This window comes from Panicum virgatum, chromosome 1N (assembly GCF_016808335.1).
Source record: "Panicum virgatum strain AP13 chromosome 1N, P.virgatum_v5, whole genome shotgun sequence".
Classification (NCBI taxonomy): domain Eukaryota; kingdom Viridiplantae; phylum Streptophyta; class Magnoliopsida; order Poales; family Poaceae; genus Panicum; species Panicum virgatum.
Genome location: NC_053145.1, coordinates 52,902,484 through 52,928,307, shown reverse-complemented (window position 1 = coordinate 52,928,307; position 25,824 = coordinate 52,902,484). Strand labels below are relative to the sequence as shown.

The following is a 25,824-nucleotide window of genomic DNA, read 5'->3' as shown; positions in this document are numbered from 1 at the left end:
GAAACAAGTTGGTGCTCCACATCCCGCCAAGAACATCTTGACATCGTCAAGACCATTGAAGCTTCTTCACATGGATCTATTTGGCCCAATTACATACATTAGCATTGGCGGTAACAAATATGGTCTTGTAATTGTTGAGGATTTTTCTCGTTTCACTTTGGTATTCTTTGTGCATGACAAAAGCGAAGTAAAAGGAATTGTCAAGAAATTCATTAGAAGAGCTCAAAATGGATTTGAGTTGAAGATCAAGAATGCTAGAAGTGGCAATGGCTCGGAATTCTGAAATACCAATGTTGAAGAATTTCTTGATGAAGAAGGAATCAAGCATGAATTCTTCGCTCTATATACACCTCAACAAAATGGCACTGTGGAAAAGAAGAATAGGACATTGATTGAAGCCGCAAGAACCATGCTTGATTAGTACAAGACACTGGATATCTTTTGGGCCGAAGCAATCAACACGGCGTGTCATGCCATCAATCGTCTCTATATCCGCAAGTATTTGGGCAAGACACCCTACGAAATAATCACCGGTAACAAGTCTAAGGTGCACTACTTTAGAGTTTTTGATTGCAAATGTTACATATTTAACAAGAAAGCCAAAAGCTCAAAGTTTACACCAAAGGTTGATGAAGGTTTTCTACTTGGTTATGGTACTAATGAACATGCCTATCGTGTTTTTAACAAAACCCCCGGTGTTGTTGAGACCACGGTAGATGTGAAGTTTGATGAATCCAACGGCTCTCAAGTAGAGCAAGTTGATATGAACCTTGTAGATGATGAAGAATCTCTAAATCTATCAATCATGAGGATGGGTTTAGGTGAAGTAAGGTCACGAGAAGAAAAGAGTAATGCTACGGTTGAAGCAAGAAATGACGACCCATCATCATCCACTAGAGTTGAGCCATCAAGCTCTCAAGTCTCTCAAGATCAAAGTCACGATCATGGTGACGATCATGATCATGGCATGGATCAAGGGGGAGCACAAGGTAAAGAAGCTCAAGAAGAAGCACCTCAAGTTGAAAATGATGATGGTGAACCTATTCAACCACAACGCCAAGTGTCTCATCTAAGAGTGCATCAAAGTGTACAACGGAATCATCCCGTTGACAATATTCTTGGGAGTATCCGAAGAGGGGTAACAACTCATTCTCGTTTAGCAAGCTTTTGTGAACATTATTCGTTTGTTTCCTCTTTGGAACCTCTTAAGGTAGATGAAGCACATGTTGATCCCGATTGGGTAATGACTATGCAAGAAGAGTTGAATGACTTCACAAGAAATGAAGTTTGGGAATTAGTGCCAAGACCCAAGCAAAATATCATTAGAACCAAGTGGGTTTTCTGGAACAAGTAAGATGAACATGGCATTGTCACAAGAAACAAGACTAGATTGGTTGCTCAAGATTTCACTCAAATTGAAGGATTGGATTTTGGTGAAACTTATACTCCGGTGGCTAGGCTTGAATCAATTCCAATATTGCTAGCCTATGCCGCTCATCATGATTTCAAGTTATATCAAATGAATGTCAAGAGTGCCTTCTTGAATGGACCACTCTCTGAGCTAGTCTATGTAGAGCAACCCCCGAGCTTTGAAGACCCCAAGCATCCCAACTACGTGTACAAGCTCCACAAGACTCTCTATGGGCTTAAGAAAGTTCCTAGAGCATGGTATGAATGCCTTAGGGAATTTCTTCTCAAGAACGGCTTTATAACGGGCAAAGCCGATTCTACTCTCTTTACTCAAAAAGTAGATAAAGATCTCTTTGTTTGTCAAATTTATGTTGATGACATTATCTTTAGTTCTACTAATGAAAAGTTTTGTGAAGAGTTTAGTAGGATCATGACCAAGTGATTCGAGATGTCCATGATGGGTGAATTGAAGTTCTTCCTTGGTTTTCAAATCAAGCAAATGAAGAAAGGGACTTTCATATGTCAAACTAAATATACAAATGATATGCTCAAGAAGTTTGACATGGCCGATGCTAAATCCATCAAGACTCCCATGGCCGTGAATGGACATCTTGATCTAAATGAAGATGGAAAATCCGTGGATCAAAAGGTATACCGCTCCATGATCGGTTCTTTGCTTTATCTTTGTGCATCTAGGCCGGATATTATGCTTAGTGTGTGCATGTGTGCAAGATTTCAAGCTAATCCTAAGGAATGCCATTTGGTAGCTGTTAAAAGAATCTTGAGATATTTAGTGTTAACTCTAAACCTTGGCTTGTGGTATCCCAAGGGCTGCACTTTTGATTTACTTGGCTATTCCGATTCGGATTACGCCGGTTGCAAAGTTGATCGAAAGAGTACAACGGGGACTTGCCAATTTTTTGTTGGTCCTTGGTGTCTTGGAGCTCTAAGAAACAAAATTCCGTTGCGCTATCCACCGCTGATGCCGAGTATGTTGCAGCCGGTGCTTGTTGTGCTCAACTACTTTGGATGAGGCAAATCTTGAGTGACTTTGGTTGTGAGTATAAAAAGATACCTCTCTTGTGTGACAATGAGAGTGCCATCAAACTAGCCAACAACCCCATCCAACACTCAAGAACCAAGCACATTGACATAAGCATCACTTCCTAAGAGATCACGAAGCCAAAGGAGATATCGCTCTATGTCATGTGAGTACTGATAAACAACTAGCCGATATCTTCACAAAGCCCCTTGATGAGCAAAGGTTTTGTTTTCTTCGGAGTGAGCCAAATATCTTGGATTCTCGTAACTTGGTTTGACATGTTGCACATATCTTATATTGTTGCCTAGACTAGAGAAAAATGCTATTTGTGTGAGTTATTTTCAAAAATTTTGATGTTGCGATCGTTGGATCATCCCTTACCACAAATGATCATTGTTATGTATTGTTGATTGTGCCTGATCATTTTGAGTCAAGGATCTTATATGTCCATACATTATTCTCTATCACATCGGATCAAAAATCTCTCATCAAATCTATCTTTGTTGGCAAACACTCTCTGGACAAACCCGAATGATCCGGCCATACCCCAGATCGTCCAACATTTTTGGCCAAAACCTTACTAAGTAAACCAGGATGATCCGACCCCACTTTGGATCATCTGAACATGGAGATCTCCGGATGATTTGGACATTCCCCGGATCATCCGGCCCCTGCGCCCAAAACCTCTATGGTCATGTCCGGATGATCCGGCCTTACTAAGGATCATCCGGCCCTGGCAGTTTCAGTATATATAGGCCGACCGCGGGGTACCCTAACCCTCTCTTTATTTTTTCCACCTCCACCACCCTTTTTCTCCCCAAAAACCTCGTGCGGCAATTTGGCGTTTCGACCGGGATTTCTTTGTGGTTTCTTGTGCCTTTGATTCTCCACGTCTCGGAAGATCCGGACACCTCCGGAACTCTTTCGATTCGCGCGGGAATCTCAAAGGTATTTCATTCAAAATCTCCTCACCCCGATCTCTCAATGTAGGAAGTTCTAGGCGATTTCCTCCGGTGAATCATCTCCTTTATCTATCTAGAGGTCATGCCTAGAGTTTCATAAGATTTTATTTGCTAAATCCTCGGATTCGTGAATTTGAAGTTCTTCCCGAGCAGAGCCGGATGATCCGGACCATACCTGGATGATCCGACTATGCACAGGAAAGAACTACTTGTTCATTGAATTCACAATTCTTTCTCTATCATATCCTAAATCTTGGTTGCATATCTTTTATTCTAGATGGTGAAAACTAAAGTGTCCAAGAAGAAGGGTCCACCCACTGACTCTGACTCTCCTGATGAGTATGAGACCAGTTCAGATGGAGAGGTCTATGTGAGGCCTAAGCAAAGCACAAAGAAGGGCATGTCCAAGAGGAATGTGAGAGGTCATGAGTAACAGCCCGAAAATTTTCCAAAATAAATCACGCGCTAAAAACATTTTCAAATCTCTTTTCATCGTTGAGCTCAATCCATCCGAAATCGTCCCCCGCCCGATCTCCCAATCTCCCAAAAAACCTGTCCCGGCATTCGAATCCAATCGCCGTCCCGTCTACCTATTCTTCCTCGTTCCATGCATCACGCCCGACCGGCGCGCGTGCTCATCCGGTCGCGCTCGCCACTGCGAAACCCGACACCACAATCTCTCTCTCTCCCCCTGTTTTCTTTTTCTTTTTCTCCATTTTTATTTTCCACTTTTCCTTTTTTTTCTTTTCCTTCCTCCTTCCTTCTGCTTCTTCCTGCTTCCCTCCTCTCCCGCACGCGCGGTGCGCAGAGTGCGCCCAGCCCCGGCCACCGTCTTCCCCGCTCGCGGCCGCTCTCTGCTCGCCCCGCACATCCCGCAGGCACCGCAGTGCCCTTGCCACCTCGGCGCGCGCCCTGCCCACGCGAGCGCACGCGCACCACGCGGCCGTGCCGCTCGCCGCGCCGCCCGCCGCTGCCGACTCGGCACGCCATCCACACGCACTGCACGCGCGCGCCCGGTGCGCAGCACGTGTTCCACGCGGCCGCACCGCTCGCCGTGCAGCCCGACGACCGCACAGCGCCAACGCCTCGCCGCCCGAGCCGCACAGCTCGCGCACAGCGATGCCGCCGACCGCACAACACCCCGCCTCGCCGCTCGCGCCGCTCTGCTCGACGCCGAGCCCCACAGTCGGCCCCGCTACGTGCTCGCCCTCCCTTGCGCGTCCTTCCTGCTTGAGCCATCGCGTCGCCACCGCGAATCGCGTTGCTGCGCGCCGCGATGCCGAACGCCATTAAAGGCGCCCCGCGAAGCTCGCCGGCCGGCACCAACGCGCCCCGCCCGCTCCACCGCCTTGCAGCTCCTATAAAAGGGCCCTCCACCTCGCCTCGGAGCACCACAGCCACCTCAGCTGCCACCCGCCTCTTCCCTAGCTCTGCAGCGCTGCCGCCAAGAGCTCTTCTGCCCGCCGCCACCGGCTCCCGTGGACCGCTCACCTCGCTACGCCCCAGCCCGAACCAAGGTAGGGGTTAGAACCCTCTTGGTCCCCTTCCCCTTTTCCCCCAATTCCGGGCCACCGCCGAGCCTTGCAGCACCGCCACCATGGTCGCCGCCGCTCGCCGCCGCCCGCCGCCGTGTGCCACCCTCCTCGCTTCACCTCCGTCCAAATTAAGATGGGGGAAACAACCCACCGCGACTCCCTCTCCCTTTCCCCCACTTCCCCAGTGCCGACGAGCCCCCAAGGCCGCCGGCCCAGGCCACCGCCGGCGCTCCGCCCCCCCCCCCTCCCTTGTTTTCCAGCGAGGGGAGGAAGAAGAGAGGGTGATTTTGCCTATACCCCCCTGCTCTTTTCCCTTTTCCATTAAGAGCCCTCCCATTCTCTAGCTTTTTTGCAAAATAAACCCTCTCCTTTATTATATTACAAAATAAACCCTTCCACCATATAAGCTTAATTCTAAATAAATTCCTGACCTTTTTCAGGATAGCCCGGATATTTTCTAAAATACCAATCAAGCCCTTGCCCCTCAAAAATATTTGCAAATATGTCCCTGGATCCTTATTTAACCCCTGGACCCCTCTTTAACTCGTCATTTCATGCGCCAAAAATCCTCCGATCGACCTGAAACTTTACCACGCCATTTCTAATATAATTTTGGCCATGCCATTAGAAAACCGCCCAAAAATATTATTCCTATTATCATATATTAATTGTTTCCGATTCGAGCTCAATGATAAAACCTTTATTTCTTTTTCTTGATTGTGTGCTTGCTTGTGTGCGTCGTAGATCACGGTGTGAACGAGGGAGAACCCGTCGACGAGCAGTACTGCGAGCAAGTGAACGAGGACCAGTTCCGCAACCCCAAACCCGAAGAACAGTACCTCGATCAGGACTTTCCGGAAGGCTTTGAGAACGGCAAGTTCAATCCCATCCTTTGATGCATATTTTGTCCCAGTTTTATAAACATAACCTATTGGCCTGTTTTACAAAACTGCATATGTTTTTACTGCTGAAAACATGGTTGGATAGCCACCCCTTGATTTGTTATAACCATTCCTTGACCACTAGATTAATGTCTGAATGTGATTTGCTTGGACATTAATTGCTGCTAGAACGCTTAGGACCTTAAACACGGTACAACTTGTTTTATAAAAATAAAATGTGTGAGTGTGTGTGGGAAGGGAAAATGTGGAATTTTCGAAAGATGAGTTTAGACGGGATGGATGGCACTTCTGTGTGAATTGCCAAATGGTGTGCTCGTACCTGTGTGGTTGAGCAAGGAAGGGAGATATCCATCTTGTCACAATTAAGGACCGAGTTGGTGTGTCATCTTGTCATGGTTATTTCATCACACAAAAGCACATGTATGCAATGATGTAGGGGGAGCTCACTTAAATATGTGCATTGGCATTTGAGGCCACTTTGAAATATTCATGCACATATTTAGGGGGAGCTCTTCTATCTCTTGATTAGAATTCTTGTATTTTATTCTTCTCATTTTGAGCCCAAAATAGTATTGTCATCAATCACCAAAAAAGGGGAGATTGAAAGTGCATCTAGGCCCCTAAATGATTTTGGTGATTTTTGACAATCACAATTTGGGGATATGATGCTTTCAAAAAAGTGTGTATAGGAATAAAATGAATGCCCTTTCACCCCCTTCATTTACTCCTCTCTCTTTCCCCAACCAACCACGCCTCCCTAGCCTTCATTCCTTAACTTCTCTCCATCCTAGAGCTTGATTCTTGCAAGGAAACACCTAGGAATTGAGAGGAAATGAGATTCGAGGTGTGATTTGAGAACACTCCGTGAGCTAGCACTTGTTCATCTCGAGAAGCACTTGAAGCAACCTTTGATTCATTTGTGGTTGAGCTCAGGAAGTTTGTATTACCCCGTCCTTCGTGGACATTTGCTAGTGAGCAACTCAATCCTCCTGCGTGGTTGATTGAGTGAGGGAAAGGGTTATAGGGCAACCCTGCTCTTTGTGAGCACCTCAACGGAGACGTAGCTCCTTTGTGGAGTGAACTTCTGGTTAAATCTTGTGTTTCCTTTATTTTTGTTGTTCTTATTGCTCTTGAGCTATTCTTGACCTGATGTGACACCCCGGCCCAGGGCTTAATAGGATTAATACGATACTCATACTAACAAGTTGCAACTTCTTTTCCGGAAGCCGGTCTCCAAAGAACTCCGAGGTTAAGCGTGCTTGGCCCGGATAAATTTGGGGATGGGTGACCGACTGGGAAGTTCTTCCCGGGTGTGCACGAGTGAGGATAAAGTGTGCAGAAAAGACTGGTGTTGGTCTGTGAGGACAGTCTATGTCCTAGAAAGCAGCCAGATGTAAGCGGGCCCGGCCTCGGGGAGGCGGGACGTTACACCTGATCTACTCATTAGTTGCATTCCTCTTATGCTAAACTGGTTCACAGGCTTAGCTACTTCATTTGTCAACTTTGTATTAAAAGGGATTCGTCAAAAGCTAAGTAGATTTTAAATCTAGTGCAAGATTCTCTCTCGGTCGGATCATCCGAGCCTGAGAAGGACCGGAAGATCTGACATAGGGCCGGATCATCCGGACCTGACGATTTTCTGCCAAGTTTTTTCAGGAAATTTTTAAATAGGCCTATTCACCCCCCCTCCCCCCCCCCCCCCCGCTCTAGGCCTAGTGTCGGTCCTTTCAGGTGGGCTGGATCGCGGCCTCGGGATGAGCGCGTGCAAGGACGATGCGGGCGGGGCGTGCGCACGTGTGGGATGTTGAGGCCATATGCGTCGTCGCCCCTACGTGTAGCTGCTGAACGGAGAAGTGGAGGGAAGGGTTAGGTTAGAGTTTTGAGGATGGTTCAGCTTTTACGAGGCTATGGGCTTATTCGTTCGATGAATTGGGTTTAAGAAATGGAACTGTTAGCGCCTAGACGTCCGATCCGGGGCGCTAGCGTCGGACGGTTGGGAAGTAGGAAAAAAAATCCGGCAGCAACATGCGTCCCATGTTGCATGCAACACATAAAGAAAAAATACTCATGTCGTAAGACCTTGTGCAACATCAAACATCATCTAATACAACATCTCGATTTTGCAGTTGCAACATCCCAAATCCAATAATTAAATCATCATGAACCTTCGTCAAAAGAAATCATCGTCAACCATGCAACATAAAAAATCCACTGATGCAACATCTCAGGTCAAATATTGTAACTAAAAAAAAGCGAACATAATATAGAACATCTTGAGAATCAATCTTGCAATATTATAGAAACACTATCCAAAACTTCTCAAAATACCTGTTGCAACATACCAACAACATGCCAACATCCCGCACTGTCCGACTCCCCACCTCCACCCAGCACCCCCCCCCCCCCCCCCCCCCCCCCCCGCGCTTGCAGTTCCAGGTCACGCCGTCGCCATTTTCGCTGCAGCTCCGTAGCCCGCTACGCGCACCCCCTCCCCGCAACGATGCGGCGCCCCCGGCGTACGAGAAGGCCGGCGGCGGCGGATCCCACTGGTTCGCGCCAACTCGATGCGGAGGTAGTAGTCTTTTTATTCTTCCTTAGCTCAGTTATTAGCCTAGCAACTAAAAAGTCAAAACATGAAAGAAAGGTGAACAGCTATCATGAATGTACATTGATTTCGCCATGTTTGGATCGTCTAAAACTAATGGTTTGCTGAAATTACTAGGTGGAAGTATCTAGTCTAGGTAGATAGTTGTTAGATGAAAATTAACTTCGAATCAGGTAGCACTAAGATTAGCTAGCTAGCTCTAGTTGGGTGATCCAGATGGCCCCTTATATATATTCTTAAAATCATGAAGATATATACGAGACTATATTTAGGATCGAACGGAGCTTGAAAGAAACATATTTATGATGTTAACTAAAAGAGGTAGCAACAGTTCCGAATTACAACAAAGCTAAAGTCAAGCGTACCTTTCTGAGGAGGTCTAGGTGCGCTAGGGCTATATAACGCCCGAGCGATACAACCTGTTCCCATCACCTGAACAATATTAATAAATATTAATAGGCTGACGGGAGTAATTTCGGCCCAAATTTTCTGTTGTTATGGACTCTCGATGTTTGTTGCTTACTCACGTGGTTACCATGCATGCTACTGGTGGAGCTTGTGCTTGTACGTGTGGAGAGTGAGCAGCAGAGTCCATTAACTTCATAGATCAATGGAATGTTTTTCTTTTTTCCTCCTTCTTTTATTTTATTTTCTTTTTTATTTATTTTTTCCTAGCTGACGCTCCAAATGAATTGACCATTATCTAGCATTCCGTTCTTTCTTTTTTTCTTTTCCTTTTCCTTTCTTCTCTTTCCGTTCTACTTTTCCAATTTTATTTCCTTGTACCTTTATGTTTATTTAGTTTTAAGTTTAATTCATTTTTATTTTTTAGCATTAATTAATTAGATTTTTTATTTGTAATACATTACATTTATTTTCTTTATTGATTGTGAACCTCATGTACCATAATCTTTATTTGAATTATAGTTTATTCATTTTGTAATTCATATCAACCATGATTGCTTTTATACAAGTGAATATTAACATATCTATACTTAGATGTACTGTTTGTTCAATTTAAGAGTGAGTCTGCTCAATGTATAGTAATTTATTGTTATTGTAGTCTTATTATTAGTATGTGAAATAATTTATTTACTTTATATAACAACTTGTTTTAGCTCGTGAATAATTATAAAAATAACTTTTTCCAATGTAGAAGTATTTATTCTACATATAAAATTATTTATTTCTGTGTGACTAATTTGTTCCCAACATTAAATTATTTGTTCGATTTCTAGATTAAATTGTCCATTAACGTTGACTCAATTGTTCGTGATATTTGTTTTTCATTATTTATCCTATACAAACAAATGTTCGATGCTTAATTTTTTTGTTTGTAATACATTAGTGTTCTGTTCGTCATGTTTAGTTTTTGTTCGTAAAAATAATCATTTGTTCGTGTTGTTAAAATATTTGTTCCTAGTATTCAAAATTAATTATTTAGTATAAAAAATATTTTTAAAAAATTCACACAAACGTATGCAATGTGGTCTTATTTTAAAGATCTCGTTGCAAAAAAACTCAATAGTGCAACTGAAATTAAATTTTGATTATTAGTTTAGAATCTATGACCTTTTTTACGTTTGCACTTTGTATGCATGCATAGGCCGGGGCGTTCGGTTAGAACCGAACCGATCGGTTTAGTTCCTCAATTTTTACAGAAATTCGATTCCCAAAAATAGGAACCGATCGGTTCTTCTCAGAAATGGGAACCGAGAAAATTTGGTTTCGGTTAGTTCGGTTAAAAAAGAAAAAAAAATCGTCGGTGAGACGAGCTGCTGCGTGCTCCCACGGCTGTGCCATTGATCCGCCTCCGCCGCACCCTCCCATGGCTGCCGCATCGTTGATCTGCCGCCGCCGCGCCCTCCCCTGGCCGCCGCACCGTCGATCTGCCGCTGCCGCGCTCACCCACGGCCGCGTACCGCCAAGCCGTCGATCCCCGAACACCGTCGCCAACAAGCGAGATCAACCTTGCAAGACATGGCTAGATTATCATTCTCTTTCACGTGGTGTCATTCCTACACGTGGTATTTCATTCAAGTGGTATCTAGTCTATCAAATCGTGGTTCCACAAGTGATCCTCAATTTTAAGTGATCAATTCAAATCAGGAAAGCTACCCTCACTAACAAAAGCTCAAGTTTCAAGTGGATAGACATATGCTTTGACATAGGGGGAGGAGCCCCACAACAAGGTATCTAGGTCAAGGATCCTACAAGTGGCCTACATGTGGCATTTCAAGGTGGTCTTCATGCTTCCACATGTGGTAGTTACAAGTGGTGTTAATTCCAATCAATTGGTAGTGTCCATCAAAAATAAAAGTTCAAAATTCAATCATCTACCCCAGTCCAACTCTTTGCATCAAGCCACTAGAGATTCTCATGACACAACCTTAAGTGGTATTCATTGATCTTCACATGGTACAAATTTCATGTGGTGTCGGGTCTTTTATGGTCATTGATGATAAAGGGGGAGAAATTTGGACAAAGATATAAAATTTCTGGACAAAGATATAAGGGAGATGAGAGTGCAAGCATGGACATGACATGGATCAAGAAGGAGCAATATTGAGGAGGATCAATATTCTTGGACAAGATGAGCACACAAGTAGGGGGAGCAAGCTCATGAACTTGGTTGTTCGCATTTGATATGTGCATATTCATGTGCTTGCTTGCATTTGCATGAGTTTTAAAATTTATATATGCAATGCTTGTGTGTGATATGCTAGTCATAGAACTTGATTGATGATTTGATAACTAGCATGCATAGATTGTAGCTAGACATGTTATTTTTACAAGTGAATCAAGAGCCTTGCTAATAATGTTGATCTCATGAGGTATCTTGAGTTTTTGATGCATGTCTAGTTACTCATTGATGCTAAGGAATGAACTTCAAGGATGCAACTCCGATTGGGATCACACTTCAAAGGTTTATCCTATATATCTTAGCATCACTTAGTAGTGTTAACAATCCCACAAAGTTCATATTTATGCATGTGTGTGAGTTTAAAACCAAATCTCTTGAGCACACATGTAGGGGGAGTTATCACTACCAAGTTAGATTTTTATGGTGCTTATCCAATCTTTTATAAGTGGTCTTAATGGTGGATAAGCAACATAAAATCCAAACCAAGTTAGCTATTTACACGTGTGTGAAGTGCTAGCTTGGAATATGCTTAATTTACATATCTTTGTAGAGTTGTCATCAATTACCAAAAAGGGGGAGATTGAAAGGCTCTTGTTTGGTTTTGGTAATTGAGTGATAACTTAGGTGGACTAATAAGTATTTATGTTGAGATACACAGGTGATTAGTCCACACAAAAACACTAGTATGAGCAACATGTGCCTTGGAGGAGAAATGGCTAAGTGTTGAAGCTATGCTCATATAGTGTGATGAAGGAACTCATTGCATATGAGACATAACATGGAGTCATGTGACCAAAGTGGAGAAGATCAAGACAAGACTTGGCTCGATGGACCGGTTGCAATGGTGAAGGGAAAGTCAAGGTTTTGAAGCGACGGAATGCAAGGCGGTGAAGCTTGGGCAAGACTTGGCGCTGATGGACCGAGACAACGGTGAAGAGCGGGTAAGGTCAAGATCGATGGACCAAAGGAGTCATGTGATGATATGGATTGGATCATATCATCCATGATTGTGTTGGTGCATTGGTTGCATCGACACTTGGAGGATGGAGTTGATGAATGGAGATGAAATGGAAATGTGCAAGGCAAAGGTATAACCTAGGGTATTTTATTTCGCCGGTCTAAGGTTGAGTAGAGAAGTGCTTGACTGGATTTAGAATAGATGGTTGTACTATCAAGAAGGACAAACTTGTTTGCATATCGGTCATCTAGTGCCACTTGAGCGATCTAACATTGCGATGTTGCTAGGATCAAGTGGCGTGGTGAGATCAAGAGAAAATACTTTGAAAATGATTGTGAAAATGCTAATACAAATGCACATGGTGTTGTTCACTTGGTGTTGCTGGCACATTTGCAAAGGAGAAGGTGTTGGAGTTGATATTGATCAACTTGGGGAAGCAAAAAAGGCATTTCGGTGTTCTCCGGACACTATATTGGCTTTTGGAGTGGAATACTACTTTGATCCACTGTAATTTGGATCAAGTATTCAGTTGGGCTGTGTAGCCCTCTGAATAAGCTTTCCATAAAGTCCAAGATCACCTAATTTGGACATCGGAGCTAAGAGTTATGAGCATTTTACCGAGGTACATTTCTGCTAGAAATAGACCAGCAGACGGTCCGCTTCTGTTGGGCGGACGGTCCGCCGTCATCTCGTTTGAGCTCAAACAGAACAGTTCTTGGCTCTGGATGGTGGTCCAAAGTGAACTGCGGACCGTCCGGCCCCTGGGGGTGGACGATCCGCCTTTTAAAACTGAAACGGGCGCATAAACTTGGTCTTTCTGTTTTGGGTGTCCAAATGAACTGCGGACCGTCCGTTATTTGTGAGGCGGACCGTCCTCCCAGGCTGTAACGGTCGACTCCGAGAAGCATTTATTGAGGATATAGCCGTTGGGTTTGAAATGGCGGACCGTCCGGGCCCTGTGTGGTGGACTGTCCGCAAAAACTTTATTTTCACGGGATTTGAGTGTAACGGCTAGTTTGGGGCTTCCCTCTATAAATAGAGGTAGTGGCCGGCCATTTGAGAAGTGGAGCACCTTGGAGAGTTGGTGTTCTTGTGCGAGAGTGCTTGAGAGCCCTCTAACTCACTTGTGCTTGCAAAGAGTGTGATCCGATTGTGAGTAAGTGATTCTAGTGTATTGCATTGAGAGATTGCAAGAGTTTGGCACTAGATGATCGAGTTGCAAGCTAGTGGTGCTTGTTACTCTTGGAGGTTGCCACCTCCTAGACGGCTTGGTGGTGTGTCTCCTTCATGAAGCCCGCAAGAAGATTGTGCGGTGCTCCGGAGAAGTGATTGTGAGGGGTATTGTGCTCACCCTGCGGGAGCCGCGAAGAGCAACTCTAGTTGAGCGAGACGCGAAGAGCAACAAGTGGTACGGCCGGATCATATGCTAGAGCTCGGTGTGAGCACTCCACGTGGGAGAGTGTGACTTGAGAGTCACCATTAGCAAGAGGATCGGCGGCAACCTTGGAGCTTGTCTCAACGGGGATTAGTTTGGTGGCAACCAAGTGAACCTCGGGATAAAAACCACCGTGTCAACTTTGTCTACTCTTCTTGGTGGTTTGCATTCTCCAAAGTACAAGCTTTGCATTTACATTCATATATATCTTGTGCTTGTGTAGTTGCTCTAGTGATTAGTTAGCTTGTGTAGCTTGCTAATCATCTTCTTACTTGTATAGCATAGAAGTAAAGATCCTAGTATAGCTAATTAGCTTGTGTAACTTAATTAGTTGTCGTGCTTAGTTTGTGTAGCTAAGTAATTTTGAGTTCTCTAGTTTGGCTTGTGTAGCCTTACTTTTGAGAACTACTAGTTGTGTTTAGATTTTGTAAACTTTACATACTAGTATGTGTAGAAGCTCCCTGATTGTTTGAGTACTAGTTGCATGGACTTGTGTGATCTTGTAAATTAGAATTGTGTAGGTGTGCTCTACCTAGCCCGGCATCTTAGTTGCTCAATTAGGATCCTTTGTAAGATGCAAGTTTTAGATAGAGGGGTTTAGTCTTTACTAGACCGATTAGTTTAATTCCGCACTTGTATCGGTTAGCCGGCACCGTTTTAAGTTTTAGAAAGGACTATTCACACTTCTCTAGTCCGCCATCTCGCCCCTACGGGATGGCAGGGGTGCGGCGGTGCGATGGTGTGCGGGAGGGAAGCGGAGGCAGGGAGCGGGGGTCGAGGTTGAGAGTGGGCGAGTGGACGAGTAAGATATTGATGTATGATTTTGTTTGGTCCTTGGGCCAACCTAACAAGTTAATGAGCTGAATCTAGAATGAGATCGGTTCTTCGGTTAATCGGTCTAGGAACCGAAATTGAATCGAGTATTTCGGTTCTAGAGAACCAAGAAGCGAAGAATAATCGAATTCTCGGGTTCGGTTCGGTTCCGGTTCTCAATTTTTCCTGTTCGGTTCTTGGTTTTATTTGCCCAGGGCTATGCATGCACGATGATATCATCGATTCTGTCCTTACCTTGCATGCAGATATGCAATCTCTCTTCTTCCCGTAGTACCGCACATTCGTATCATTCCAATAAAACCAAGTCCAAACAATTATCAAAGCAGAATTAGTTAATTGGGCACAAATCAGCCCAACTAACTCCGATGTTGAGCTCCGATCCTTAGGCCGTGTTTAGTTCAGTCAGATGTAAACGCAAAAAAATTTTGCGACGGAATCTTTGCTAATTTGAAGTACTAAATGAAGTCTATTTACAAAATTTTTTGCACAGATGAGTTGTAAATCGCGAGACGAATCTAATGATGCTAATTAATCCATATTTAATCAATAATTGGTGGATAGTTACTGTAGCATTACTGTTGCAAATCATGGATTAAATAGGATCATTAGATTCGTCTCGTGATTTACAGCCCATATATGCAAAAAGTTTTATAAATAGACTTCATTTAGTGCTTCAAATTAGTAAGATTCTATTACAAAATTTTGCCTTTTTGCGTTTACCGGGTGGGAACTAAACACACCCTTACGCGATAGCGACGAATTCCATCACTTCTGGCGATGACTAACCGCGCCCGGTCTAGGTGGGTAACTGCTGCAGCTTTGGAGCATGCAGTCCACCAGTCCGTGTTCAAATCCCGTTGGACACGCGTTCGCTAGGATAGAAGGCGGTCCGAGAGGAGGTAGAGTGTGCTCCCGTGTCTAACCTCCAGGTGACGCAGTTTCATTAGATTCATCTCTTAGTTTACTTATAACATTTTAAATGTAAAAAAATTCCATTTCAAAATTGAGGACGGTTTTCCTGCACACAACTCGACGGTTTTCCTTCGCCATGGATCCGGCGCACAAGTGGGTGGGCATGGCAGGCGCCGCCGCATCGCACGTCCACACGGGACGGTGATGAGCAGGGCGGGGCAGGGGTGTACCACACTGCGGCCGAGTAAATAAATCGGGCCGGCCGGCGACGACGACGACGCGGGGATGAAGACGCAAAGGGCATGGAGTGGCCTTCAATGCGGGGGCCTGACCTACGAATGTAGCTCGGATTTTGAGCAAGGGGTCGGAGTAAATGCGGAGTTCGGAGAGTTCCTGTCTCGCTGCGGACGCTGGCCGTCGCTGCTGCTGGCCTGCCGTAGCGTAGTGGCAGCCGCAGTGTGGCGACTGGCGAGGTGCATCGCCATCATGATGCGGCCGGACAGGTGCTCGCGGTCTCAGGACACAACAGGACGTCAGGACCGCACCGCTGCCGCTGCTAGGTTTCTTTTTCTCCGCTGGGCGCTGGCTGGATGTATGCGTACGCAGGTACGCTCAACGCTGGTAGTGCTATACACTGCTACTGCTCACTTTAAATTTGTTGGCGGTACAAGGTACTTGTGTGTACAGGGTCTGTAGCGTGGACTGGACACACTGGTACACTACTAGTAGTATTTTTTTCTCTCTCTCTCAAAAGGATGGATGGTCCAGACCGCGGTGCCAGGAGTGTTGCGAGTTTTCTGGCTCAATCATACGAGAAGCTCTACTACTTTCCCGATGAGATTACGCGTATTGATGGAACTCAAGAACCTCATGAAGTCGCCAGAGCTCAGAATCACCACCTGTAGACTTGTGCTCGGGTAAGAACATCTAGTCCTGCTGTCATGTACTCCCTCTGTCCCTATATATATGTCGTTCCCACTTCCCAAGAAAAAAGTTTGATTAATTTTCTATAATAATAGATTGATATTTAGGCTCTGTTTAGATCTTTACAGGTTTTTGCAAAAAAGCCGTAAACGTATTAAAGTGAAACGGAATTTTGCTAATTTGAAGTACTAAATGAAGTCTATTTACAAAACTTTTTGCATGGATGGGCTGTAAATCGCGAGACGATTCTAATGAGCCTACTTAATCCATGATTTGCAACAACGATGCTACAGTAACCATCCGCTAATTATTAATTAAACATAGATTAATTAGCATCATTAGATTCGTCTCGCGATTTACAACCCATCTATGCAAAAAGTTTTACAAATAGACTTCATTTAGTACTTCAAATGCCATCTTTACACAAATTTGCAAAATGAACTAAACACCCCCTTATAATACATAATTGGTATCATTAAATAGATATTTGAATCTAGTTTTTTAATAAATTTATTTAGAGATGTAAATGTTGTATATATTTTGTACAAATCTAGTCAAAATGGTGACACGGAAATAAAAAATGACATTAATAAGGGACAGAGGGAGTACGTAGGATCGAGATCCCATATGTGCACAATTTAAATTCGGTGGTTCTTTCGGTTGCTCCTCTGCATCTGGTAGTCCAAATGCAAGTTAACCTCATCAAATTGTGAAGCCAACGTACTACTATTTGTTGCTGCCCTCATAAATGGTGACAGACAGAAAATTATCTAACAAAAGAGGTTGGCAGGCAACGCTTCGAATCTCAAAACAAACTGCAAATTCAAAAGGAGGAATAAGGAAAGACCTGATGCTGTGTGCATCAGTGCATGCAAAGGGACTGCAGAAGCATATGGCTATTTCTTGCTTCCATGGGAGTCAAGCGGGTGTTTGAATATTCCCAAGATAACGTGCTTGACCACCCTCATGCTGCCCGGACTGAAGCAAGAAAGGCGTGTCACGAGGGAGAGATCATTTTGCCACTTTCAACTCACCGGGCAAAAGCCATGGCTAAAAAAGGGTTCGTCCAAATAGGGAAGATGAATCAATGCACAACCCACGAAACTTGCATCATTCATTGCGTATGATCTTGTTCCCCTTTTATTCTTTGCACCAACATGTTGAGATTTCTGAACCATATGCGGACCTTCACAGATAAGGTAATCCCACCAGCCACTATGTGCGTGATGACGAGGAACAGAGTCAATCAAATTTATGAACACAAACTGATTGATCGACGAGCAACTTGACGTTAACCATTTTAAATAAACAAGCATCCCTGTTAACTTAAAGGATTCATTGTTAATGCAAGGAATACGATCGTTAAAACAAGGGCAACCAGGAATATGATAACCAACTTTTTCTTGGATTCCTCAAACCAGAGCACACCTGGCCCAGTAATTTAGGCACAACACCACCGGAGAATACAAAAGTATCTTATTATCATAGAAACATCATGAAACAGTTTAGTACCCATAACTTGGACAAGTTGCTTGTGCCTGACACATCAATTCTGAAGAAGACAGTGGACAGGTTAAGAACATTCCATCCGACAATTACATGCGCAATTAAGGACTGCAGAATCCAAATGACGACCATGGCACCAAGCCAAGTGGCATGGCTGCAAGGGAAAGACTGCGTACCATGATGCAGCGTACCACGGATTATTGGCAAATTGTTTCCACTCCACACGACCCATACCTGAAGGCAATTACTACAGTTCAGACTTCTGACCTCAAGTTCAGAGGCCGACTCGTCACACCCAATTACCCATCCACGGCACATAGAGATGGCACCAAGTTGGACTTGGGAAACAGGCTTGCGTGCACCCAAAGACCACAAGCCCAGAACCAGCAACAGGGTTAAAATGTCCTGTGAGAAATAGCTAACGACACAAATCGAGAAAAAAAAAAGCAAGCAAAGAAACTAGACCAGGACAGCCCTAGGAACAGGCACCTAGCAATATACACTACTATGTGCCTAAATGTGGCAGGACGTTTGCCCTCTGATAGTCATAATAGTGTCAGCATAACAAGGTTTTCAGAAAAGTTGGATGCCTCATCTCACGTCATCCACCAACATAAAATTGTCTCGATGCGCCACAGGAGTTCACACCATAAAACCTGCATACATAACAGAAGGTCAACTAAGCTTTTGGATACTGGCTCTTCCCACACACGAAACACATAAAACACAACCAACTGAAATATTGCATATATTCTGATCTCAGGGTAGAAACCAAATGGGTGACATTTAAATTACCTCCAGCAACGAAATTTCAGGGAAACAATGTTAAGATTTTCAGGTTTGAATTTAGATTTGAAGTTTGAACCATTTAAGTTCATAAATAAATAATCTACAACAACAATGCAAAGCTCCGCCGCTACGTGAATGGCAAGATATTAAATGTGTAAAGCAGTTAAAGAAAGTTGATGGCTCATTGGAGATCAGGTCTGAACTCAGTTGCCAAGGAACCAGAAACTAAAGCTAGACTAATAACATGTAGAAATTGCAGGTCAAAACATACTAGCAGCCAACAGTAAAAATCACTTAGTTCATACTTCCACATGTACTTCTAAAAGGGAAAAAATTAGCATTATACAACTCAAAACTGTGAATTTTATCAAAGATTATGAGCAATTTTTAAGTGATCTGGCAACAAATCCATGCACAAAAAGATCAGATGAAACAGCATTGCTGAGGCCTTTGTGAAGTTATGCTTAAAGAACGTAGTACCAGGTGCTAATGGATCATGAAGGCTACACACCCAATTTTCTTTTATAAAAAAAAAGGTTTACCTGATGAGCTGGTATTTACAAAAGTTGTCTCCTTATTACTACTGGAGAAATGAATGAAGGTGAAAATTTTATCAGATTATTGGCAATATATAGTCTGGTCTATCTGAGGAGGAATTGGTTTTATTTCAGTCCCAAGCTCTTGTTCAATCCTATACCTGTTCCAGGAAATGATACAGTCAGAACAAAGTGGGGAATAAAAAAGGTCAACAAACTTGCAGTGGGAAAATCTTCTTACAAGTTAAACCGATCCTCATAGGTGATCAAATTCACAGCCAGACCAAGGTGTCCGAACCTCCCAGATCTACCAACCTGGTAAAAAAAGGCATTAAAATTGCCAGAGATGGAAGCCACGAGCAAAATGCAAGTCATATATTTGGTTCCTAAATATGAACAAGGATAAGCTGTTACATAATAAATGGTAAGCATTTTATATTTCAAGGTGCCTCAAAACTGCAAAACAGATTGTGAGTCAAAATAAAAGGCGCAGTTTGTTCAATCCTACCCTGTGGAGATATGTTTCAGAGTTCTTCGGGAAATCAAAATTGATAACGACATTGACAGCTTGAATATCTATTCCCCTTGTAAAAAGATCTGCAAAAGAAAAGGGTCAGAAATCTTTTTAGAAACAGAAACCAAAGTACACCAAACTACCTACATGCTAGTTAACTACAAAAGCTAGAAGAAGATTTTAAGAACGCTCTTTTACATTTTTAACAGAATGCATGGCATTCATCCATTTCTTAATAATCTCACTTATTAACATTCTAACAACCAATAAATATAACAAAAAGTTGCCAAAAACATGGAAAGGATCTCTAATTTCAGCTTTCACTGCATGAACTAAATTAGTAGAAAGGTTTGTAGTCATATTGCACTCCCTCTGTTTCACTATTCTTGTCTACAGCCTTGGGAGAATAAATTTCAAAATGTTTGCCTATTGAGGAAACAAAGAAGAAGGGCGGGCCTGGTGCAGCGGTAGAGCCTACCGTCTGTAACCGGAAGGTCCCGGGTTCGAGCCCCAGCCTCTGCACATTTGTGTGGGTAAGGCTTGGGGCTTAAAAACAACCCTTCCCCAGACCCTGCACAGTGCGGGAAGCCTACGGCACTGGGTACGCCCTTTTTTATTGAGGAAACAAAGAGCATAGTTAGAGTAAAAAAATAAAATGTGATGTTTCCCTCTCTACCTTGAATTACTTTGGAAGAAGAAAGCGGGTTGTATTGTGTCACTCAGTACAGGTATGGATGATTATTTCACACTGATTTATTGCTTGTGTCTAATACTTCCTTGGTTAGTGTGTATTGTGAGCTATGAAACAACCTAACGGTATTTAATGGTTCAGAATTATGCTACCAACTGGCAAATGGCAACAGGGAGGGAATGAGTGATTAAAACTGACATTAAACTACCGATAAGCTTGCATACAAGGAGAAGGTCTACGTGAGAGCGAGCCCACGAGAAAATTAACAACATACCAGTACAAACAAGGTTCCTGCACGCCCCGTTACGGAAATCATGGAAAACTCTATTACGATGGTCTTGCAGCATCTTCGCATGAATATAGAAGCAAGAATAACCAAGTTCTGTGATCTTCTTCGCCAATAGTTCAACACGATTTACAGAGTTACAGAATATTATTGACTGGTTGATTTGAAGCTGTACCAAAAGAATCAAGAAATGAATGGCACGTAAGCTATATGATTTAAGAGGGAAGAAAAATGCCATTGCCAAGTCAAATAAACATCATGAAATGATAGAGGAACCATCAGCAAAACCTTGGAAAAGAGGGTGTTAAGACAGTGAACTTTCTGTCTTTCTTCAACAAACGCATAGAACTGTGTAATTCCCTTCAGTGTAAGTTCATCCATAAGGTTAATCACATAAGGTTTAGGCAGATATTTGTCCTTGAACTCCTTAACAGTCACAGGGAATGTTGCTGAGAACATCAAAATCTGTCTACTAGCAGGGAGGTAGCGAATCAACTGTTCCACTGAAGGTTGAAACTCAGGAGAGAGAAGCTTGTCTGCCTGGAAAATAGGACAAGTATTATTTTGGTGGAAACACCGAGACTGAAGGACCAAATCCCAATAATGAAACAATCAAAACAACAGAAGTCTAAAAATAAGTTCAGTGGCAACTTTACTGTTGGCTTTAAGAACCATAGGTTCATACTTGATTCTTTTAAATGGACTCGTTAGCATCTAGACGCATGATCTTTTTCATGATCATTCTAGCCACCTTGCTCTTTCTTATTTTACACATCTTATGCAACAAACTTAACAGAGACCAAATGACAGACACAACGAACAGGTTGGTTCCAAGAAAGAGCTTACCACCACCGTGCATACAACACAAACCCCTGCTACTTATGTGTTAGATATAATATTCAGATTTTCCCTGTCAGATTTTTTTTAAAAAAAAATCCCATTCTCTGTTGAACTGCAAAAGGCAGCTAGTTGACAAACAAGTTCAGGGTGGAATCCAGACCTCGATAGGGGCATGAAGAATCAAACACTAGGTATTCTATTTAGTGTGCAACTCCAACAATAGTTCGGCAGCTGCTTGATAATTTTTGCTTCTGGTGGTCATTAGTGTTGGTTGTTAATGAAAAATGTAACGTTGAATATCTCCTTCCAAAAGGGTAGACATTAATGGATTAAACAAGTGGCAAGATACGTTGCTGAATAACATGTAGCACAAGACTGGTAAAACTGGTCATTTACGTGAGTAGCAAACTAGCAACACGATAGCATTTAGACAAAGCTTAAAATAAATTACCTCATCCATAATAAGCATCGAACAGTCCTTCAAAATGCAAACACCTTTCTTTGTAAGATCCAAAATACGCCCAGGTGTTCCAACAAGTAAATGTACAGGTTGGTACAGACGAACAATATCATCCTTCAAGCTGGTTCCACCAGTGGTAACCATAACTTGAATCTTCAAATGTTTACCGAGCTCCTTGCAAACTTGTGATGTCTGTAGAGCCAATTCCCTTGTGGGAACCAATATAACAACTGCAATTCATACAGAGGCGTTATTCAAGCATAAAACATGGCTATAAAAAATGAAATGAAAAGAAAGTACATCTAAATATCAAAGAAAAATCATGAACATAAACAAAAGGCACCTGAATAATTGAAAGAAAAAAAAAAGAATAACGCAACTGTACACAAGATCAATCTTACACCAACTATTAGACTATTGCATTCACATGGGCTCAGGTTTGCCTAACGGCTAACACCTTAGAGGCTTATACCATAGAAAAGTCGTTCGATATCAAATAATGTTCTAGAGTCTAGAAGAGACCTTGAATAGCATTATTATCTTGATCAATCTTTTCCAGAGCAGGAATACAAAATGCAGCAGTCTTGCCAGTTCCATTCTTCGCTCTTGCAAGAATGTCACTACCAGTTAAAGCAATAGGAATGCTTTCTTCTTGGATAGGAGAGGGTCTTTCAAATCCCTTCTCGTATATCCCCATCAAGAGTTCACGCTTGAGAAAGTAGTCTTCAAACTCATTTCCCTTAGTGGCTGTAACATCCTGAACAAAATTTAAAAGGAAAGGAAAAGAAGATAATAAATCAGGCATGCAGACTGCAGAGTGGTACATGCACTGGATAAGGCTCCACATAAGACCAAATGTGTAGGTAGTAAAGCAAGAATGGGGGGAATAATAATAACATAAAAATCCAATCATAGCTGGTCAGAACTTCTTTTGCTGTTTGGAAAAACAAAAACTAAAAAGACACGTTCTTATTCCCTTATTCAAAAAGCATGTCTTGTTCACTTATACTTTAGAAAGCGAATCCAATCATAGCTGGTCAGAACTTCTTTTGCTGTTTGGAAAAACAAAAACTAAAAAGACACGTTCTTATTCCCTTATTCAAAAAGCATGTCTTGTTCACTTATACTTTAGAAAGCGAGGCAGCATAACATTCATGAGTTAAACTGTACCAGTGCAAATGCATAATCAAGACAACTTCCTAGTGCCGACATACAATTGCATAGTTGAATCATGTTTCCTTGGCATCACTACACATGAATTGAAGTGGATCCTGGTAATATAAATAGCTAATATCAACCACCCATGTGACACATAACTACACAATATGGGTGTATTTGAAGATAATTCTTGGATGAGTAGGTCTCTCAGAAATGTCAGGTGATCAGAATTACTATTCCACTGTGACTTTGTAATGTAAGACATTAAAAACTAAAAAAAACTTCTCTAAATTTTTCTAAAACAGCACAATGGACAAAGAACTGGGACAACAAAAAATGGAGCCCTGCGTCAATTTTTTTTCCCCTAGAATAAACAATCAATAACTGGGCAAGGTGCAGAAGAGAACTAAATGATTCTATGCCTATTGTAAAAAAACTTGATCCGCCAGGGGAAGACCTCCCCGAAGGCATTGTAATTAAGGTAGAAGACAACCTTGATCACAGATCAAGAAAATTCCCGAACCCCGGCTTTAGCCAGCGAGGGGATTTTTTTTTAACACCCACTCTGTAAATTCGCTCCAACTAGGATTCAAACCCGTGCCTGCTGGGTGCTACTCGGGTGCTCTAACCACTAGGCTAGAGGCCCTTTCGCCTAGTGTGATATAATTAGTTTCTGTGTGTTGTGTTCGGGGCAGGGTGGGGTGGGGGTGTAGAGATTTGGAATGCCATGTTACCTCTGTCCTGTAGCGTGTATCTTGAGGCGGCAGCTTCAATTGAGCCTTCCAATCTTGTGAACTGCACAGAAACAAACATAGTTGCTGAATAAATATTTCCACAAGAGTGACTGCTAATAATCATGTGACATCAGCAATAAATCAACCAAACAATTGTGAAATATCAGTAGTTACAGGTACAGGGTAATACTACCGGCCCAATTTAGTTACAAACTTCAAGTGCAGCAAACCCTAGTTTTATCCCATCCATACGTATGTGGCATCAGAAGTCAGAACACGTGTTTGGGCATTACAAACCACAGAATTGCCTACGTGAAACATAAATTATCATGGTTCGCGCACATATAGCAAGCGTCAAGCTGCATTTGGTTCAGTTTCGCCAGGGGGACAAATTCCAGCATGCTAAAGAGCACCACGCACCACGACAACACAGCCTATCACCAAAACCCTAAGTTCGAGTCGTCTCACCTCGAATCCACGCCATCGGCGGCCGTGGATGGCACCAGGGCCTTCGGCGCGCTAGTACCGGCCGCGCCCGCGGACTCGCGGGCGAACTGGTTCCGCCGCAGCCACTGCTGCTGCTGCTGTTGCTGGTGGTGATTGTGTTGGTGCTGCTGTTGCTGGTAGTGGTTGTGGTGGTGCTGCTGCTGCTGCTGCCTCTGCGCGTACTGCTGGTGGTGATGCGCCCCCGAGGTCTGCTGGTGCTGGTGGTTGTGCTGGTGCGGCTGTTGCGGCGGCGGTCCGCGGCCGTAGTAGTTGGGGTTCCCGCCGCGGCCGTTGCCCATGCCCGGAGGGTACCTGGCGCGCGGATCCATGGTGCCGAGGACTCGGATCTTCGCAGGAATCGGCTGGGGGATGCGGGATCGAATGGGAACTGGCAGATCGGATCGGGAAGATGATTTGGGAGGGGAATCTAGGTGTTTGGCGCTTGGATCAGGAGCAAATTCGAACCCCTTTTTTGCCCCTCAAGGAGGGGTCGTGGGTGGGGGAGGAGAGGGAGGAGCGGAGGACGGGGAGAGGGGGAGAGGAGGGGAGCGTGGCCGGATCGTCGAAGCTAGGGCGACGGTGGGTTAGGATTATTGGAGGAGGAATTACGAGAATGGCCCTGGCAACCTCCGCACTTCCGCTGCGTAGGCGGGCTAGGCGCGTTGCAGTCTTTACGGTGAAACTTGTAGAGACACCCCCAACGTCTGTATAATTAGTTGTTTCGGGTCTGGAGACACCAGAACGAAATTACGATATATTCGAACTATATACTTGAATATAAGCTACAAAAGCCTGTGGGCACGCACACACTCACATTGAACAACACAAAAAAAAACTCCATAGATATCTTTTTTCCACTATTTTGGCATCCATAACTCATGTGTGATGCTATATAATATACCATCATAGAGCCTGACTCCGAGGATAATATACAAGTTGTCTAGCGTGGCTTTCAAGGCTTATTTGGATGACACCATGGGAAAGTTGCCTGGACCCGGAAGCTCATCCAGATCATCAATTTCGTGAGCATGGGTCACGAGGAGGGATGTCAATGAGTACCCGAAATCCGATGGATTGTTGCTCCATTAGAGTACGGGTTTGGATTAACTTTAAACTCGTGGGTTTATTAATGGACACAAAGTCCTACCCGTTGGGTTTATGGGCACGGATTTGTTACTATAATACCCGAACCCGTGAACCCATGGGTTTTTTAAACCCGATCCAATATAGAGAATTTTCATTTTATTTGTGAGTTTATAACAAATTTAACCCCTTTCCTCCTATTCTTATTTTAGTGAACCCTTAAGTGGTGGGTATGGGTGTTTTCGCTATGCAGTTGTCGTGTTTGTATATACATATGATGGATTTGTGACTTTGTATGGTGTTATGATCATTTAAATATAGAGCTTGTTATTTATATTTTTATTTTTTTTGTAATTTTTAGAGAACACAGATTTCTTACTCATAATACGCTACAAATGATGTTTACTATGTTAACCTTATTGATCTTGAGAAAAAATTGTATAGTAAAGTGTAGACTCACGGGTAACCCATGGGTACCCGCTAACCCGATGGATTTGGGTTTAGGCAAAATTCTAAACTCGTCACGGGTATGGATTTTTTAGTGGGTTCAAATATTTTTCATGGATTTTGATTTGGGA

At 43.3% G+C, this 25,824-nt stretch overlaps 1 protein-coding gene across 1 annotated transcript; it reads right to left on the bottom strand.

Moving 5' to 3' along the window:
- Nucleotides 1-17,549: 17,549 nt before the first annotated feature.
- On the bottom strand, nt 17,550-24,767 carry LOC120656604 (DEAD-box ATP-dependent RNA helicase 8). Its single transcript, XM_039934759.1, has 10 exons — nt 24,146-24,767; nt 23,678-23,738; nt 22,308-22,542; nt 21,777-22,015; nt 20,774-21,025; nt 20,474-20,654; nt 19,503-19,591; nt 19,236-19,309; nt 19,001-19,155; nt 17,550-18,325 (listed from the first exon to the last, which is right to left on the bottom strand). Exons 1-9 carry the CDS (start codon nt 24,490-24,492, stop codon nt 19,077-19,079), a joined length of 1,557 nt encoding a protein of 518 aa, XP_039790693.1. The 5' UTR covers nt 24,493-24,767; the 3' UTR covers nt 17,550-18,325; nt 19,001-19,076.
- Between the last annotated feature and the right edge of the window lie 1,057 nt (nt 24,768-25,824).

Bases quoted from the DNA above. Each gene is read 5' to 3' on its own strand.
- LOC120656604 (XM_039934759.1), bottom strand. From the start codon at position 24,492: ATGGATCCGCGCGCCAGGTACCCTCCGGGCATGGGCAACGGCCGCGGC. The intron at 21,026-21,776 runs GTAATTTATTTT...CCTATTTTCCAG, and splicing joins CGATGCTTATTATGGATGAG to GCAGACAAGCTTCTCTCTCC. The intron at 20,655-20,773 runs GTTTTGCTGATG...CTTTTGGTACAG, and splicing joins TTAACACCCTCTTTTCCAAG to CTTCAAATCAACCAGTCAAT.